Source organism: Pteropus vampyrus, unplaced genomic scaffold, assembly GCF_000151845.1.
Source record: "Pteropus vampyrus isolate Shadow unplaced genomic scaffold, Pvam_2.0 Scaffold261, whole genome shotgun sequence".
NCBI lineage: Eukaryota > Metazoa > Chordata > Mammalia > Chiroptera > Pteropodidae > Pteropus > Pteropus vampyrus.
The window spans coordinates 333,979-353,595 of NW_011889042.1; the positions used below are offsets into that span (position 1 = coordinate 333,979).

Sequence of the window (19,617 nt, forward strand, 5' to 3'; positions counted from 1 at the left end):
TCCTTCACATGTTTTGTTAAATTTATTCCTAGGTATTTTATTTTTGTTGCAATTGCAAAAGGAATTATCTTTTCTGCTTTTTCTGACACTTCATTATTAGAGTATAGGAATGCTATGGATTTTTGAACATTGATTTTGTATCCAGAAACTTTATTGTATTTGCTTATTGTTTCTAGTAGTGTTCTTGTGGAGTCTTTAGGGTTTTCTATATAGAGAATCATGTCATCCACAAATAGTGACAATTTGACTTCGTTGTTTCCTATTTGGATGCCTTTTATATCTTTCTCTTGCCTGATTGCACTCACTAGGACTTCCAATGTTATATTGAATAAGAGTGGTGATAGTGGACAGTCTTGCATTGTTCTTGATCTTAGAGGGAAGGTTTTTAATTTTTCGCCATTAAGTATACTATTGGCTGAGTGTTTGTTGTATCTGGCCTTTATTATGTTAAGGTACTTTCCTTCTATACCATTTTTGTTAAGTGTTTTGATTATAAATGGATGCTGTATCTTTGAGATTTTTTAAGACTTTAAAATTATTTTTTTCCAAACAGAATTTATGCCAGCTCAAGGCCTATTTGTTATCATATACATCCATTTCATTGTTCTTTCCTGTTCTCTCTTGCAAGGGGGCTGCCCCGTGTCTGTTTCTTTGGCTACCACATCTGTTTTCTGGCCTAGTTTGGGAGACACTGGCGAGATACTGAACGTGATGAAGGGAGAGAGAAAAGAGCATTATTTCCTCTCCTCTCTGTCATCAGCTGCATTTCCTCTGTGGTTCTGGCTTCCCCTGGGCAGCTCCACTGGCTGGCCATTTTCTACCATGTGACCTCAGCATCCTGTACTCCTCTGTGTCTTCCTAGCCTAGGGTGGTAATGACTTCCTGCTGTTGCTAATCCAATAATAGGTTGCCTCACTGTTCCTTTTTTTGGCTTCTCAGCTATTATACCACCTGTGTAACCAATATTCTGCATTAAATTTTCAATTATAAATACACTGAGTTGTTTTAATTTCCTAGTTGGAACTTGACTAATATCATACTCTTGAGTCTTTGTCTCCTAGACTTTTAAATGTAATCCTGTATTTCCTTTAAAAGTCTACTACTGTCCAGGATGAGAGATGCCAAGTATCATTTCTATAAATTGGTTTTTTTCAAATTTCAGATTCTCAGCTGGATTGTCCAAATAATGACAAATTGTTGGGCCCTTTTTTGGGTGAATAAAACATTCATTTGTATGGGCGATTATTTATGATATATAATTTTTCCTACTATATTTCTTTTTGAAAGCTTATTATATTTTTAATTTTCTCTTTACTACTCAAATTTTCTTTAACTAGTATATTCTTCCTCCTTTCTTCCTTTCCCTTTTTTATTAATAACTTTTCAACTGTTTTGTCATATTTTGTTTTCTATCTCCTTTTCCTCTTGAACTCATACTCTTCTTTCCCTCCTGGAAGTATGTTTTTGCTTTGTGTATGTCAGAATGTATTAGAGGATTTTCTTGATTTAATACCAAAATGTGGTCATGGTCTTGAAAGTATTAATGCCAGGTAGTAGTAAAAGCTTATTGTATAACATATTATAAAATGTTACAGAAAACAACAACTAATTTTAGAAGCATAGTTTCATGTCAGCAGAAAAAAGGAAATGATTTTAATATCATAATTAACATTTTTAAAATGTCATTAAAATAATCTTCACTTAGGTATGTTTTTTTTTTTAAATTAACAGTGAGTAAGAATTTCTGGAGTAATATTCTATAAAGTCTTTGCTTTATTGAAGTAAAATACATCTGGAAATGTACATGGATTTTGCTTGAAAATTATTTTAATACTATGTGTTCTGTTGAACTTACAGACAGTGTTGTCTTTAACTTAGTATTCCATATCCCAGTTGATTTATTAAACTTTTAAATTTATACATCTTCTTTTATACTGTAGCATACATGTCCTTTGGTTTCTCCTTTCTATATCATTTTGATATTATATGAAATTTAGGTTGGGATTTTTATGGATATACTTTTTATTATATCTGGCTCCAGGTGTGTGTGTGTGTGTGTGTGTGTGTACACTTATGTATGTTTTAAGGCAATAGTAAATACTACCAAGGTATTTTATCACCTTCTATAGCCTTTCTTCAATTTATATCTTTGTGTTCTTTATTCAGAAATGTTCTTACTTAGGTTTTTGTGTAGCAAACTTTCTGAGATATTTACAATTAAAAGAAAATTTGGTTTTGTCTTTCATGGTACTCTAAGGGATATTGATTGTTAAGGGGATTTTTCTGATCGCAGCCATACTAGTTTAGCAGCCTGCTTCTTTGTAGAGATTGGAGATTGTGTTAGGTATTCAGCCTTCTCTTTACCAGACTTGGAGTTTTTCTGGCAAAACAATTTAGAAGTCTATTAGCTATCTATAGATTTAAGTTATTTTATATTGTTAATGAAATTCTATTAGTTATTAATCAACTTAAAAGTTACAGTGTTTGAATTGAACTCTGCTCTGAGAGCTCTGCTTTTCTGCTTGAAATTATAAAGTGCTACCAGTTGGCCCCTTGCCTCCAGGCTAGAGCCCCTTTGACATGGCTTAGGTGGTTGGGGAAGAGTAGGTAACCACTAACAGAAGATATTTCTAAGAGACCTGGCTTATTGACGTTTTCTAGTTCTGGATCCTCCTAGGTCTCTCTACTCCTAATCAATGTTCTAACTTTGGCTTGGTGTTAGGTAGAGACTACTACTTTTGGAGCTCATTAGAGAACAGGGCTAAGGTCCTTTATATCATGATTGCTGTTCTGTTTCTCAGCAGTCTGATTTATAGCTAAGCTTGTTTTTTCTTAAGGTACTATACTTAAAAAGATATAAGAAGTAGCCAAAGCAGTTTAATATCCTGACAGTTTTCTATTCATTTTTCTGAAGGTGAGCATATAGCTTGAATCCCAAAACACATCAGGTTATCCTGTCCAGTTGGTTTGCTACAATATAACAATAACTACCCACTCTCTAGTCTAAGGGGAAATTCTTAGCACCCCCTAGCCTTTCTTGATTTGGTTAATTTTAATATCAAGTATAGTGCTATGCTTAGGCATCAGTTTTTTTTTTTCAGTTGCAAGTGATTGGAAAAATGCACAGAACAACGTTTGTCATTTTAATCATTTTTAAGTACAGTAAGTTCTCACTTAACATTGTCAATAGATTCTTGGAACTGTAGGAAAGAGGTGTAACAAAATCAGTTTACCATAGGCTAATTGATATAAATAAGAGTTAAGTTCTTATGGTAAGTATCTCATCAACATTATAATGAAATGACATAGAAGAAAACTGTATTATTATTTGAGGACCTACTGTATATTCATTGTTATGCAGCCAATTTCTAGAACCTTTCATCTTGTAAAACTGAAACTCTGTCTCCATTAAACAACTCCACATTCTCTCCTTCCCACTAGCCCTTGGTAACCACCATTCTACTTTATATCTATGAATGTGACTACTCAAGGTACCTCATAAGTGGTATCATATTGTATTTGTCTTTGTGTAACTAGCTTGTTTCACTTTGTATAACATCCTCTAGGTTCATCCATGTTTTGGCATGTGTTGGAATTTCTTTTATTTTTAAGGATGTATAATATTCCATTGTATGTGTATACCAAATTTTGTTTTTCCATTCTTCTTTCTATTATGGTTACTTGGGTTGCTTCTACCTTTTGCTTTGTGAATAATGCTGCTAATAATGAGTGTACAGATAGCTCTTCAAGTGCCTGCTTTCAATTCTTTTTTTTTCTTGTTCCATTTTTTATTAGTCACATGATACCAATCAACCTTCATTCTGTAAATGCCCAAGCACCCAGCTAGTCCTCTCACTCCCAAGGTCATGCCTTCCTTATCCTGTCCCCCACCCTACTGTCTCTCGCTTCCCTTTGCCCTAGCCCAAGGACAGTCCTGGGAGGAGGCTGGGGCAGAGCTGGAGGCTGGAAGAGATAGCACTGGACAGACAGCTAGTTTGGGCTGGAGAAGAAATTAGGAGAGGTAGGTTTTTAGAGATCTATTTTAATACCAAATATCCAGCTGTATCCACAGTCCCTTTCAAATAATTTCCCATAGCCTTACTCCTCTTTGCCCTGCCCCCACTACCAAATGACCTGGCTCTTACACTATTCTGACCTCTCTAGCATCCCTCCATATCCATCCCTAGCCCCAGCCCACCCCCTGAGCCTTCCATTGGTGAAGAGTCCTAGGCCCCTTGGCCTCATGGAGGTCCCAGAGATGAAGGGCAGAGACCCCCTGGAAGGGGCCTTATGAACCTGAACCTTGCAGAGGTGGACTGGTGCAGGCTGGGGAATAGTGTGGTGATGGTGGAGAAAGGAGTTTAATTTCCAGGCCTGCAATCTCTAAGGTACCCTGTTCCCAACATCTCCCTAAGAATTCCAGGGGAAGGTTTTCAGCTCCCCAGGACGGGGCTCTCCAGCTTCACGCTCTTGACTGCTTCTCCATTCAGCTCCCAGAAACTCCCAAACTCCAGTTTAGAGTTGTCACAGCTGCCCAGTTTGGCAGTTCTCTCTTCCAGCCCACAGGTGCTCTCAGCATTGGCTGACAGACACTATCCCATAGTGCCTGGTGCACTTGGTCCTTTGGTGAGAGCCGTGTTGTCCTGCAGCCCACCCTGGAGGAGCTGATGGCTCATAGTCTGCCTGCTGGCAGTTGCTGAGACAGGACCCTTTCAATTCTTTTTGAGTATATACCCATAAGTGGAATTGTTAGCTTTTATGGTAATTCCATACTATATCATGGGGAATTTATTTTTTAACCTACTCAGATAGTTGGTGTTAATGTAGGAATCATGCAGACCTGCAGAGAACTTTTGTAAGAGTTTATTTCAGTTAAACTTATGGTAATGCCAGGGAGTGAGATCTCTAGTGCTCCAGAGAATAAGAGTTTTGCAATTTCTTTTATGCATTTGTAATTGAGAGAACATAGGGAAGTTTACAGGAAGGTGAGAATAAGCAAGGCAGAGATTAAAGGACACTTAAGGAGAGTTGAGCTCTCTTGTAGGTGGTCACCCTTTAGAAGGAGGGGTCTGAAAAGGCATATCAAAGAGACCTTAACTTACATGCACAGAAATAATGGGCAAGGATTGCTTAAGGCAAAGATAAACCTTTTAGTAAAGAAGTTGTATGCCTAGGGTGTGACTATGACCTGCCCAGTTAGGAATTTATGATGGGATCACCATGTAAAGTTATTTTCCAAAGAACTCCTTTTTCTGTCCACACTGGGAAGGATAGTGGCTTGAACTTTCCAGTCTTCCACTGCTTGTCACTACTTCTCTTTGAATGCTTTCTTCTTTTCTTTGACTTCTAACGAGGTTAGGGCAGTGATTGCTCAAAGCTCTTTGTTCATATCTTCATGATCATACTATGATTTGAGGGAAAAAAGTATTCATTGGGCAACCCAAAATGTTCAGTCTGGATCACTTTCTGGTTGTTGGAATATTTGCAGTGGCCAAGGATGAAGTATCAGAATTGGCTTAGCTGGTTGTGTGCTTATCTCTGTGCTTGATGCGGGTAAGATCAGTTACTGGTAAAGGGGAAGACATAGAATGGGAAATGTGTGAGCTGTACAGAGATAGTAGCTACTGCAAGGCTCTGTTTCTCTGGTGTGCTTGGGTCCTCATTTCAGCTATCTCCTAGACATCTTCAGTTAAATCTCATAAGTGCCTCAAAGTCTTAGTCCTTTTCCCATCTAACTATGTCCCCTCACAAGCTATGTTGTAACCCGACTTGCTTTTCAGATCATGAAAAGCATAGAACTTTTCATGTCTCAGGATCTTTGTACAGGGGATCTTCTTGCTGAAAAGTTCTTTTCTGCCTTAATCCTCATTCATCTATTAGAATCTACTAAAAACACTGCACAGTTTTTAGACTGGATATTGGCAATATCTTGCTGCTATTAATATACATCTGGAATACAGAAGAAGTTAAGATGAGCAGAAAACCCAGTATTCTCCCCCATTCTTTCTCAATTACAAACGTTTCTATGTGGGGGAAGTATACTGACTGCAGGATCAAGGGAAGTTTCGAAGGATATGTGAATCAGGAGAACATTGTAGTTGGCTAAAACCACAAAGGAATGCTTCAGGTCTCTATAAGAAAGACTGGGAAGTCCATATTTGGGGTGAAATAAAAAAGAAACCAGTAAAGAAGATAAGGAGCAGTTATGGACAGAATAGCCAGTAATGATGATACGATCGAGGATATAAAGTCAGAGAATAAGAATTACTTAAAGCTATAACATTTCTGAAGAATAGCAAAACTTTTACAAAATTAAGAATTTCAAACAAGAATAATGGAAGTCTGCTGTACCACCATCCAGAGAAAGAAAAATAGCACAAGTGACTAAGCATAATCTAAATTAAGGGAAAGGAAATTTTGTTCATATAATGACCTCAGGGGTTTTATATGTGGCCTTTGAGCCCTCCTAGAAGCAACAATCTGTGATCAAGGTAGTAGCTGTAGTAGAAAGATGACCAGATTGTGTATGAAGAGTCTGAGATTTCCCTTTAGCTGTGAGTAAATTGTACCTAACTTGTTCTTGTCAATGATAAAATGAAATTGGCTCTGGTTCTGCATATAAAACAGGATTGTTGTGTATCAGATGAGATCATGTATATAAAACTATAAAAGACCATTTAAATGTTAGATATAGAGCGAATTATACCCTAGGAAAATGTTCATAATTCTGAATTTTGCTGGATATAGAATCATGTGCTATTAACTTTATGTCAGTGAATTCCTGTAAAAAAAAATCAGCATTAAAAAATTAGTGATTATAAGCTGTGTTAGAGATTTTGATCTTTATATTTGGGCAACAGGAAGCTGATGAAGTTGAGGCAGTATGTCATTTGTGTTTTAGAAAGCATTCTGACTAATGTGGAGTTTGGTGGGCATTGGTGGATGGATACAAGAAGCTATGCTTTTGGCATAGATGTATCTGGGTCAGGGGTGGTGGTGGTATAAGAGAGCTGTTTAGGGAGACATAGGGATTGGTGACAGATTTATTGCTAGAGGGAAGGAAGAAGGTGGTTCTTGACATTGTTATTCACCAAAACAAGGAACCCTGGAAGATCAGGTTTGAGGAGAAAAATCATGATTTTTGAGTAAAATTTGATCCTCTATCTAGACACCCAAAACCCATGTTGAAGAAGTTACTAGCAGACACTAACCGAAACAATGAATGAATCAACGAGATCATCTAGGGGATGGTATACTGTGAGAACAGGGAATTTAGGAATTAGCTTTGAAAAGTAACTCCAGTTTAAAGAAGGAGGAGCAGCAGAGGAAATGGTGAAGGAGTGACTAGAGAGACAGGAGGAAAACTAGGAGGTTATGCCTGGAAAACCGAGGAAAATTATTTTAGGGAGAAAATGATGAGTATTGGTTATAGCTGCTGAATAGTCTAGTAGGTATGCTTAAAAAAACACATATTGGATTCAACAATGTTAAAAAAACAATTCAGCCAAGTAAATTGGAAGATTTAATTGGCTTTATTAAGGGATTTATGAATCAGGCAACTTCCCATCTAGCAACTAGAATGGAACTTCAAGGGCTTGTACAAAATGGGAGGTGTTTATAGGAAGAAAGGTGGGGCAAGGGAGCTATTGACTAGTGAAAGGATTATTTGTGGGCTGAACATCTTTTTGTTTGGGTGAGAGAGAGATAGGGAAGTGTTTTTATTATGTAGATTGCTTCTTTCTAAGGGTGTGGGGAGGGGGTATGGAGAAGGTCTGAAAATTCTTGATCTGAAAATTCTAGACTGATTATGTTTCTGGGGGAAGTCAAACTGCAGTTAGATCAGGTATTAAATCTAGGTTTGGTATCATGGGTATTTAGCACTGAGTGATGCCATTTTGGGCCTGTGGTTTTCCCTTTAACAACAACTCGAAGGTTGTTGGTGACTACAGCAAAAGTCACTTGTGAATAGTGCTAGGGGCAGAAATCATTCTGAAACGTATTTTGAGTGAGTGAGAGTCAAAAAATAGATGACAGGTGTAAAACAACACAATCAAGAAATTTAGCTTCTTGGAGAGGAGAGTGATGAAGTCAGAGGGAGAAAGCTATTGCTTTAATTTATGATTTTTACAAATCTTTTTTATTGTGCAAATATATCATGGTAAATAACACAAAAGTATAGATTAATGAATGAATTTTTACAAATCTACATCTGTGTAACTGTCACCTAAGATTTTGAATTTCATATAGATAGAATTATTCAGCATATAGTCTTGTGTCTGGCTTACTTTGCTTATTATGCTTATGAGATTCATCCGTGTTATGGTGTATGGTAGTAGTTTATTCTTTTTCTGTGCTGAATAGCATTCTCTTGTATTAGTATAACAGTGCTTGTCCATGCTGTTGGTGGCTATTTGGATTGATTTCAGCTTTTGGCTCTTTTCAAATAATCTTCTTAGATATTCTTGTGCTTGTCTCTTAGTGTATATGTATATGCTCATACTTCTAATGAATATATACCTACAGTGGAACTACCTGGTCAGAGAGCGTGGTATCTTCAACTTGAGTTTGTTGTCAAACTGTTTTCCAAAGGGATTGTACTCATTTACATTCACTGGCAGTGACTAAGCAACCCATTTACTCAGCATCCTCCCAACACTTGGTTTTTTAACTGTGGTTTTATTAGCATTCCCTTGATTACAGATGAGGTCAAGCCACTCTTCATGTTTATTGATCATTCGAATATCCTCTTTTTGAAGTGCTTTTTCTTGTCTCTTGCCTATTTTTCTAATGCCTTATCTTCCATATTGATTTTTAATTGTTACGTGTACCGGGTGAATCCTTGTGGGCGTATAGTTGTTGCAAGTCTCTTCTCCTATGCCGTGGCTCACTTTTTTACTCTTTTGGTAAGAATGGCTCAGGATTAACAGAAGTGCTTCATTTTAATGTAAAAAATAAGGTAGTAGAATTTGCCAATTTTTTATGCTAAGAGTTTTTATTTTGTTTCCTGTTAAGAAATCTTTCCCTGTACTGTGATCACGACATACTTTTTTATATTGTCTTCTAGAGTTTTATTAATTTTATCTGTCATTAATATCTAAAATCCCCTGGTTCTGATTTATTAAAAAAATTTTAAAGCATAGGAGATCCTTCATTGTATTTAAATGCTCCTTGAAAATATCCAGTAGCATGGAAGGAATTGAAAATATGGGGAAGGAATGATTTGAAAAAGGCTCCTGAGAAGGTGGGGGAGGATGGGATCCAAAGCACAAATCGAAGGATTTGCTTTAGACAGAAGGAAAGACAACTTTGTCATGGGATGGAAGGTGAAGAGGCTGGTATGGATGTACTACGTCTTTGGCAACAGGAAGTTTCTAGTTTTCCTGCTCAAAGTGAGACAGGTGATCTGCTGAGTGAGAAGAGAGTGGGTGGAGTCTGTTTAAGACAAAGTTTAAGAAAGTCATTGAAGAAATTGTAGAATAAGTTCTAGGAAATAGAATGCATTTGTTGTGCTGTTTTGAAGTTTCAGTTGAGGTTTGTGGAGATAATTTACAGTGGTACCAATTCTGTCTCATTGTGTGATTTTTCTTTAGCACTACCTGGTTGCATAGAATATGCTGGGATAGTGGGTAGTTGGGTTCATCTAGGACTGTGGTTTTGCTAGTTGGGTGCCATGGAAAGATCCTATGAAAAGAGATAAGATAAAATAGATTATCGAAGCAAGTTACTGAGATGATTGATTAAAAATTGTAAGATGGGAAGAAAGTCTAAGATGAGTCTAAAGGGAGAAGGCAGGGATGTCAGTGGATTGGAGGTTCTAACAAAATCAAAGAATGAATCAGTGGAAGTAGCTGAGCAAACTTGATGGAAGATAAGGTTGTGATCTGAGGACAGAATGTTTGAATTAGTGATTTTTGAGGTACAATAGTTTTGTTCAATAAGAGTTTCTTATAATACCGACTATATAGCAGGTGCTTAATATGCACTGATGTGAATTGGAAAAGTTGATTATACAAATACATATAATTCTTTTGTAGTGGACTATATGCCCAGTGTCTTCAGATATATCAGGATTTAATTCCTATACATAAAGGAATATAATTTTTCTCCATTGCTGAATTTACAAATATTAGAAATTCTAGATGATTATACTTCATATTTATTTAATTTTGGTAAACTATTTCATTTTAATTTGTTATTTACTGATGGTTTGGTTTCTAATATTAATATTCTATAGTTCTCTAGTGAGAGTTTGATTTTTAAGACTTTATTTATGCTGATTATAGGTACTCTGTTTAAAAGAAACTACTGTTTTTATTTATTCAGCGTCCTGTTCTTTCTTCCTTTAAATTCTATCTCTTAAATACTTCTGAACTTATTTTGTATTGAGAAACAATTTAAACAATTGTAACACCAATGGCATTAAAGAAGTATAGTTGTTTTCTTGATTGACATTGTGTCTTTTTAAATTCCTTCTTTGTTACTTAATTCTAATGCAGATACATCAAGAAATCTGGAATTTCATGAAATACACAGCACTGGGAATGAGCCGCCTTTGCTGATTATGATTGGCTATAGTGATGGAATGCAGGTCTGGAGCATTCCTGTAAGTATGAAGATGCTTGGCTCCCTAAAATATAACACTTTACAGCATTCTAGCTGATATGAAATCTGGCAATACTTTTAGTAAGGTCTCATCCATTTATTTCACAAGGAGTTGCTTAAGGGTTGCTGTGTGTGCAACACCATACGAGGCATGATAAGGGGTAAGCGGGAAATTAAAGATGCTGTAAATGATTTGTAAAGTGGGCCAGAAATTGTGGGAATCACTTTACACACAAGATTTCATTTTTCATCACAGTAATTCTGTTACATAGGTATTATCTCTTCCCCATTTTACACATAACTAAACAGGCTTACAGAGGGCTTCTTTTAAAAATTAGAGATCATTAAAAAAAAAAATCAGTGTTTTGAATTAGTATTCATTAAAACGTTCACATGATACAATATTCAGGAGATATAAAAGGGTAAAAAAACTGCCTCCCACACTTGTCCTCCACTTCTTCTACCTTGAAGCAACCAGGATTTTAGTTTGTCCTTGTAGCTATGTTTTATTCAAATAAAAACATATGTAAATATATTTTTCCCACTCTGTTCTTCCCTAACAGATGGAAGCATGTTGTACAATATAGTGCCTTTCTGTTTTTTTGTTTGTTCATTTTTTGTTTGCTTTTTACTCATAAAGTCAGTATTCTGAGAGCTGCTTCATTGAATTTTATAGCTATATATAATTTATTATTTTGATTTTCTTAATTTATGTAACTTGTTCCCTGTTATTGAGAAAAAGTCTTTTTAAAAAATTAGCAATAGTGATGTGTGATACATGAACTTAAAAAAGGTTATTTTATGTGTGTGTATCTGTAGAGGATAAATCCCAATTTTGATAAATGTTTTAAATTGCCTAATATTGGTCCCAATTTGCCTCTTAAATCCTACATGTTCCTCTTTGGGATGATCAAAAATAAAATGTCATAAAAGAGGAAGAGGCTTGGTAGGATCACAGCTCAGAGAAGTACAGTGGAGACTTCATACTTTGGCTCGTACTTAATTACATTCTGTTTTTGGCATGGCCTCAATAGCGCATCCCTCTAGTATTTGGGGGTTGGAGGGAGGGCTTCTATTGTGTGGTTCTTTTGCAGTTGGAGGCTTAAGGCCAATAGAATTATAAAATATTATTTGTTCTTTGATAAGTCACTTCTGATGAACTTTGGCCTCCTATCTAATTAATTATGTATGATATTATTAGGTTTTAGGATTTTGGGTTTCATATTTCTTGTTTTTAAATATTGACTTTATTTTGCAGAGAGAAAAGATTCTTACTGGTATGTCATGGAATTAGTTTCCTCTTTCATTTGCCTTTTGTGATGTGTAGTTGATATTTTTCAAGGCCCTGCAATGCTGTTTGTAGTTTAAGTACCATGCCAAAGGTATGGACAAAGAACTTAAAATCTTGTAGTGTGTGTTTTCTTTTTTTCCTGCGAAGAGAAATATTTCTGGATTGTGACCAGAGGAAAGAATTTTGTAAATATAACTTTTTCTTATTAATAGAGACTTATATTTTGATCCATTATGCTGTTTGTTGACAGACTTAAAGGCAAAGAGGAAGCTCGAGCTTTAACAAGGAGTTTGAACCTTGCGTGATTAGGGGTGTTGACTGGATTGAGCACATTCCCTTGGTGGTACTCAGGCTATCTACCCACTTGTTTTGTTTATAATTAGAAGTATCACTTTTAATACCTTTCTAAAGGTAACTTGTCTTTAGCTCTGAGTAATTAGGTCTTCTGAGTCATTTAAATTACTTCTTTAAAGTACTTCTATGTCCAGATTTTATTTTGAGAGACTTGAATCAGATTTTCTTCATGGAATTTTCATTGACTAGTTGTTTACTATTGTAGTCGTCCAGTTTCGTGAGGACTGTTTTGAAAATTAGGATGAAGTCTGGGAAAATCAGCTCCTTCTGTTGTACTGATTGAGCTCTCACTGTATTCAAAGATCTTTATAGATACATTATCTCACCTATTGTATACTCTGAGGTAGAAGTTATCCAATTTTATAGGTGGTAAGGTCATACCACTTATAAGAGGTAGACTTGGAATTCAAACCTATGAATAAGAGCCATACTTTATTACATGTCAAATGTGATAGTGAAAGATACGCCATGTAGGTAGTTTGGCAGTTTATTTTAGTTTTCATTGTAAAAGGTTATGTTATACCTTTAAATATTCATCTTTTATAGACTACTGTGACTGTTACCTATTACTCTAACTAAACCCTTCTAAAACTTGTTTATCGCTAGGCAGTTACTCAGTAATCATTTAAGTGTTACCATGTGCTAGACAGTGGAGAGCTTATGCTGGTCAACCTAGAAATAATCCTGGCTCTTAGGGATCTTTGCGAGTCATAAATCATATTTGCTTTTGAGTAAGTGTAGGTGGGCAGAAAGTCAATGCCTGTCCAAACCATAGCACAGTTTTGCTTTAATTTTGTGCACAGAGCCCCCTTCTGTTGATTTTATATATAACTGTCCCACCTGTGAGTCTCTGATTAAGAAAATAAACATATCGTGGTTAAACATTTTAAAGATTGTGTATATATGAAGTACACAAACATGACCGAAGCTTAGATGATGTTCAGGAATATAGTTAAGTAGAGTTAGCTCTGAAGCAGAACTGTGCAGAAGTAGTTTCTCTGCTGCTCAATCCCCATCACTGTGTATGAGAAGGCTGCAGGAAAACACACTTTTTTAGCTTTCTCAAGCTGTCAGGCCCCTTCTTTCAACACATCTGATGTAACATAAGGAAGAATGATGATCATTTGTTATGCTGATATTCTGGATAAACAGGCAATTTTCCCACCCATGCCTAATAATGTCATTACCTCTTTTTGGTAATGTAAATATAGGCTCTTTTGCTTAAAATTCTTAATTTTTAAAAGAATCAAAATTATACATGTATATGGACTATAAACCAAATAGTTTTATGGGATTCATATGAAAAAACAGCAGTTCGGTACTCTTCCTTTAACTCCTTCATTTCTATTGGCTGTTTTTATCTTAGTATTTATTTCAATTATTTTAAAATATCATACGTACATTTTCGATATTTTTTTCTCCCAGTCTTACACTTAGATTGACTTGGTGCCACGAATGATGAGGACTTAAAAGGTGTTCATTTATTCAACACAGGTCTGGGATAAAATGTGTATTTTGAGCAAAATAGATATTATTTTTGCTCTATTAGAGCTAGTAGGAGAGATGGATTTAAATAAATATAAATTAACATATAGCTGAAGTTGTAATATGAAGAAAAGAATAATATAGTAATATTAGAAAGTAGCACAGAAGTTAATTAAGGTTTAGCCAGGGTAAGATTGAGACAGCAAACAGTAAAATCAGAGACTCTGAGGTGGAAATGTTCTTTTCTATATAGTTGGACATTGATTTAGATTTCTTAAGTTTTCTTCTTAAAGAATATTGAGATAAATATCTTTATGATCATTTAATTTGGAGAAATCAATAAAAGTAGATATACTAGGGCTCTTGATAGGTTTGCCAAATTGCATTCTTGTTAAGCCACGTAATTTTTACTACCTCATTTGTTTATTAATTCATCTATGCAGCAAAAATTGGTTCATATGCCAGACCCTGTTCAAGATGCTGGGAAAACAACAATGAAAAAAGCAAAACCATTCTTTTTATGGAATTGCCATTCTGTGTAGGAGGGTTGGCGAGCAGGGAAGAGAAACAAAAATGTAGATGGTGATAAGTGTTATGGTGGGGTGGTTAATGATGCCGTTTTATACAGGATGGTCTGGGAAATCCTCTCAAAGACCCTTCAAGCAGGAGTGTGGATGAGTGAGCCTTATGGGTATTCCTGGGAGGAACATTCAAAGCCACCACTCTATGGTAGGATTATGTTTACCATATTCAAGAACAGCAAGGAGGCAATTTAGCTGGAGCTGGATGGGTAAGGTGAAGAATGCTAAGAGGCGATGTCTGAGAGGTGGTGGTGGGCTAGAGCTTTGTCAGTCATTGTAAGGACTTCAAAAAATTTGAATATATAGCAACATCGAACCAATTTTACAATGAAAACACATATACCCACTATCTGGATTGTACCGTTGAAGTTTTACTTGCTTTACCTCATATCCATCTATTCATCTTATTTGACACATTTCAAAAAAATTGCAAATATCGGCATACTTTCCCTTAACTACTTTCTTGTGCATATCATTAACGAGAATTCAATATATTTTTGTTAAGTAAAATTTATACACAATTAAATACACAGATCTTAATTTGTAAATGCCCTGAGTGTTGACAAGTGCATATACCCAGGTATAACCCCCAATCTCTGTCAAGGTATATAACATGATTATTTCTCAAGAAATTTCTCCAGGCCTGTTCTCAATTAATTTTCTTCCATCCCATCCAGAAGCAAACACTGTTCTCATTTTTTTCACTATAGATTAGTTTTCCCTGTTTTAGAACTTCCTGCACTAATACATGTTATGAACTTTTTTGTTGTGTAAGCCTTCTTTTGCTCAGCATAATATTTATGAGATCATTCATGTTATTTATTTCTTTTGATTGCTGAATTGTATTCTAACGTATGAATATAACATAATTTAACCTTTATCTTAGTGATGGGTAGCTGGTCTATTTATAGCTTTTGCCTATTATGAACAAAGCTGCTATGAAGATTCTTCTTTAAGTCTTTTTGTAAACATGTATGTTCATTTCTCTTAGGTAAATACCCACAAGTGGCACTGCTGCTTCATGTAGGGCAGCAATGCGGTTAGTTTTATAACAGATTTCCAAACCTTTTTCCAAGGTAGTTGTACCATTTTATATTTACCCCAGCAATGTGTGAGTTGCTCCACATCCTCGCCAACATGATGTTGCCCATCTTTTTAATTTTGGCCATTCCGATGGGTGATACCTCGTGGTTTTAATTAGCATTTCCCTGATGACTAATAATGTGAGCACTTTTCCATGTATTTGCTAGTCATTTGAAGATCTTTTAGAAATTTTCCATATACTTTTTTTGCCCATCAGAAAAATTGAGTTGTAGAAGCTATTGGAGGACTTTGAACAGAGATAGATGGCAGTGCCTCCTATAAAAATAGGAAAGATCTGTTAAGAAGCAGATTTGAGTAGAAAGTGAGTTTGGTTTTAAATTTGTGGACCATGGATTGGTGCTCATCAGTGAAATGTTTGTTACTATATGCAGCAAGGCAAGTACAATGAGTGTAAGCCTTTAGAAACCTATAGTGATTTGCCAGTTGCACATCATCCAAACGTGTATTTGTAGTTTACAGAAGTATCCGTATCAGAATGGAAATTAAAAAAATAATAAATTGGGCCTTCATAACATGGTTTGACAAGCACTATCAACAGGGCATGCAGTTGGAAGAGGAGTTGTTTATAGCAATGAGTATGTTTTAGACATTGTGCAATCATGTATTGTTTCATTTAACACAAATACCATCTCTGATTATTAACATTTATTTTAGTGGTTGTATTCTCTCTGAGGACATGAAATAAGATATAAAAATTTCAGGGAGGAGATTTGAAGTGCAGGATGAGGAGTTGGATATATATATATATATATATATATATATATATTAATATTTCAGCATGAACTCATTAAAAATCTTTGAGTAACAGAGCTACATTACAAATCCATATTTAATAAAGATTGATCTTGCAATGGCAGCGAGATGAATAAAGAATAAGGGGAAGAGAAAAAATTGTGAGGCCAGTTAGGAGTCAGTTTCAACATTGTCTAAATGTGAGATATCGAGAGCCTGAACTCTGTTGTTGTGGTGGTTGATAAGACATTGAGAAGAGTCAAAGATGTTTCCAGGTCTTGACCCAGGACTAGTGCTGTCTGGTATGTAAGATGGCATCGTTTTAGAAGAAATAGAATTTAACGATTAGACTTAGACTTATGTTAGGTTAAAAATTACATAAGGTGTCTGAATCATTGTATGCCTTAAAAACAGTAATATTGTATCTCTGCTTTTTACTTTATTTTTGCATTGCTAATTGCTGAGTACAAAGTTGCACTGTGTAATGTAAGGAGTAAAGTGTAGTCATTTGAAATTTTTGATGGTCAAGAAACCCAAGATGGTACTTTTGTAAAAGTCATGATAGTTTTTCATATATTTTTGCTCTTCGTTTAAATGGCTAGTTTTCTCATCCTCTTGTGAAATGCTTACTATCTTAAAAAATCTTTAAAGTTTATTTATTACAGCACCTAGAAGATGACAGTTGCATTGTATGAAACAGTATATTTTTATTTTATTGACTGTCAGCTAGCTCTTTGTTTTTTTCTTAAAAATGTTTTAAAAATTACCGTTGACATTCAGTATTATTTTATATTAGTTTCAGGTGTGTACAGCAGCATGGTTAGACATTTATATTTACAAAGTAATCTCCTTGATTAGTATCCACCTGGCACTACACATGGTTATTACAATATCATTGACTATATTCCTTATGCTGTATTTTACATCCCCATGACTATTTTGTATCTACCAATTTGTACTTCTTAATCCCTTTACCTGAAACAGTGTATTTTAGGTTCAATAAGTTAACATTTGGAGTGTTTTCTTGCAACTTTGACTATACATCAAAGTTGTACCACTAGGTGTCGCTAATACATTAAGTAAGCTAAGAGAAGTGCAGCTGTTCCCTGAATGAAAGAAGTATTTGCCCTAAAGCTTTTAGTGTAGCTTTTACACTAAAAGCTTTAGAGAAAACATGCAAGGGCATATTTGAGGTAAATACCAATTAGTCTTATTATTTATTAAAGTTGGGTGCCAACAGACCTTGCCATGTTAAGATTGCTAGTCAGGAAACAATTTTTATGGGTTTCATTTGGAAACAGTATAAAGTCAGTGATTTGGGTAACGGGCAAGCAGAGAAAGTTTGAATATGAATCTCAGTGAAAAAATTGCCTTTGTTGAGAAGAGAGCCTTATTTTGTTTGGTCCAGTTTCTTATTACTGGAAGTAGAAGTAATGGATGGTTCTTTAGTCATCTGCAATGGAAGAGTGTTGAGTGTCATAAAGTGAGTAAAAGCAGAAATGAAGAATAATATTGAAATAACTCTGGAACTCACCCTGTATTAGTGGAAGAAAATATTTTTTCCTAGAGTATGTTTCTTAAGGTGTCACTTTAAAGAAAGAAGTCTTGGACCTGAAGTTTAATCTTAATTTATGTATTAATAATGGCATTATGTGACTTGATTTAATTTCGGCAATCCGCTTTGAGTTGAAATTTATTCTTGTAAATCGGAATCTTGTTTGAAATATTTTTGCTGTTTTTCTACTCTAAAACAGAAGATATCTTTGGACACAGCTGACTTACGGGTCTTTGGGAGACAATTTTTTCTTTTGTTATAAATTCTTTTGTTATGAATTTTATTAAATATATTGAGTATAGTAAAGTGTACAGAATTTAAGCATACAGATAGAATTTTTGTAAATGTACATAACCTTCTATACATCACTGAGATTCAGATATAGAACATATCCAGCAACTCAGAAGAATGCCTCATGCCATTTCCCTGTCAATACTGTCCTCCTTGTACCTCTGAGTAATCATTATTCTGATTCCTATCACCAGGGATTAGTTTTTTCTGTTCTTGAACTTCATAAAGAAAATATGGTTATTGGTAATGCAGTCTATGTTCTTCTGTGTCTGGCTTCTTTCTCTTAATAGTATGGCTATGAGATTCTTTTATGTTATTGTGTGTAGCTGTAATTTGTTCTTATTTTTTGCCATGTGTTTTATCATGAGTAAAACACAATGAAAAAATCCATTATACAACTGATAGGCATTTTTTGTTGTTTCCAGTTTTTGAGTATTATGAATAAAGCTGCTTTGAACATTCTTGTATACATTTCTTGGTGGGCATATGCACCCATTTCTCTTGACTGTTAGATCTAGGAGTAGATTTGTTATCATAATGTAGGTGTGTGTTTAACTCTAGTAGATATGGCTAAATAATTTTCCTAGTATGTACTCCTTCCAGCAACGTATGAAAGTTTTGTTTGTGCCACATTCTCAGTTCTTTGGGTATTGTCAGTCTTTTAAATTTTAATCATTCTGGTGGGTATATGTTGCTATCTCATTGTGGACCTTTAAAAATGCTTTTTATTTTGCAGTAATTTCAAATGTCCTGAAAATTTTATAACTAGTACAAGGAACTCCTGATACCTATTAACCAGATTTACCAATTATGGCGATTTTGTCTCATTTGCTTTATCATTCTCCCCATTTTTTTATTTGTGTAGATTTTTTTTTCCTGAACCATTTACAAGTTGGAGAAATCATGTCCCCCCTTTCCATAAATAATGCAGTGTATATTTCCTAAGAATAAGCACATTATCTTATACAACAATAACATTATCAAAACCAGGACATTTAAATTTGATATAATACTATTTTGTAATCCACAGTTCATTTTCATCATTTGTCCTAATAGTCTCCTTTATAGATATCCTTACAATTTCACTTTTTTTTTTTTTTTTCCTTGCAGAAATGAAGGCCAGGCTGAGTTTTCACTTTCTTAATGTTGTCTTTTGATGAAAGAAATGCATTAAGTGTTTTACTCTATTAATCCTTTTTGTATCCTTGTCTACTCTAAGGCCGTGAAGATATTTTCCTGTGATTTTTGTTAGAAGGTTGTTATTATCTTTAGGTTAATGATCCATTTGAAATAAATAGTTATTTTTTTGTATGATATGAAATAGGGAATTATTAAAAAATTAATAAAAAAATACTTAACTGACTCAGCACCATTTCTGAAAAGACCATTCTTTCTCTGCTTAATTAGAACATCGTGTATGTGAAGGGAATTTTTGCTGTCTTTGTTTTCGCTTTTTTTTTTGGTCTATTTTTGAATTGATTTAAAATCTTAAATAATTTTAGACTTATGAGAAGCTGCAGAATATTATTTAGAGTCCTTTATACCCCTCACTCAGTTTTCCTGAAGGTGACATCTTATATAAACTGTAGCACAATGTCAAAACCAGAAAATAGACATTTACA

General features: G+C 34.9%; 1 protein-coding gene across 1 annotated transcript in view; it reads left to right on the plus strand.

Annotated features, from left to right (window-relative positions):
* The window catches only part of BCAS3 (BCAS3, microtubule associated cell migration factor), a 535,625-nt gene that overhangs the window by 7,668 nt on the left and 508,340 nt on the right, over window positions 1–19,617 (plus strand). The window contains exon 4 of the mRNA XM_023520385.1: window positions 10,497–10,603. Coding sequence (XP_023376153.1) covers window positions 10,497–10,603 — 107 coding nt within the window. The remainder of the gene's footprint in view (window positions 1–10,496; window positions 10,604–19,617) is intronic.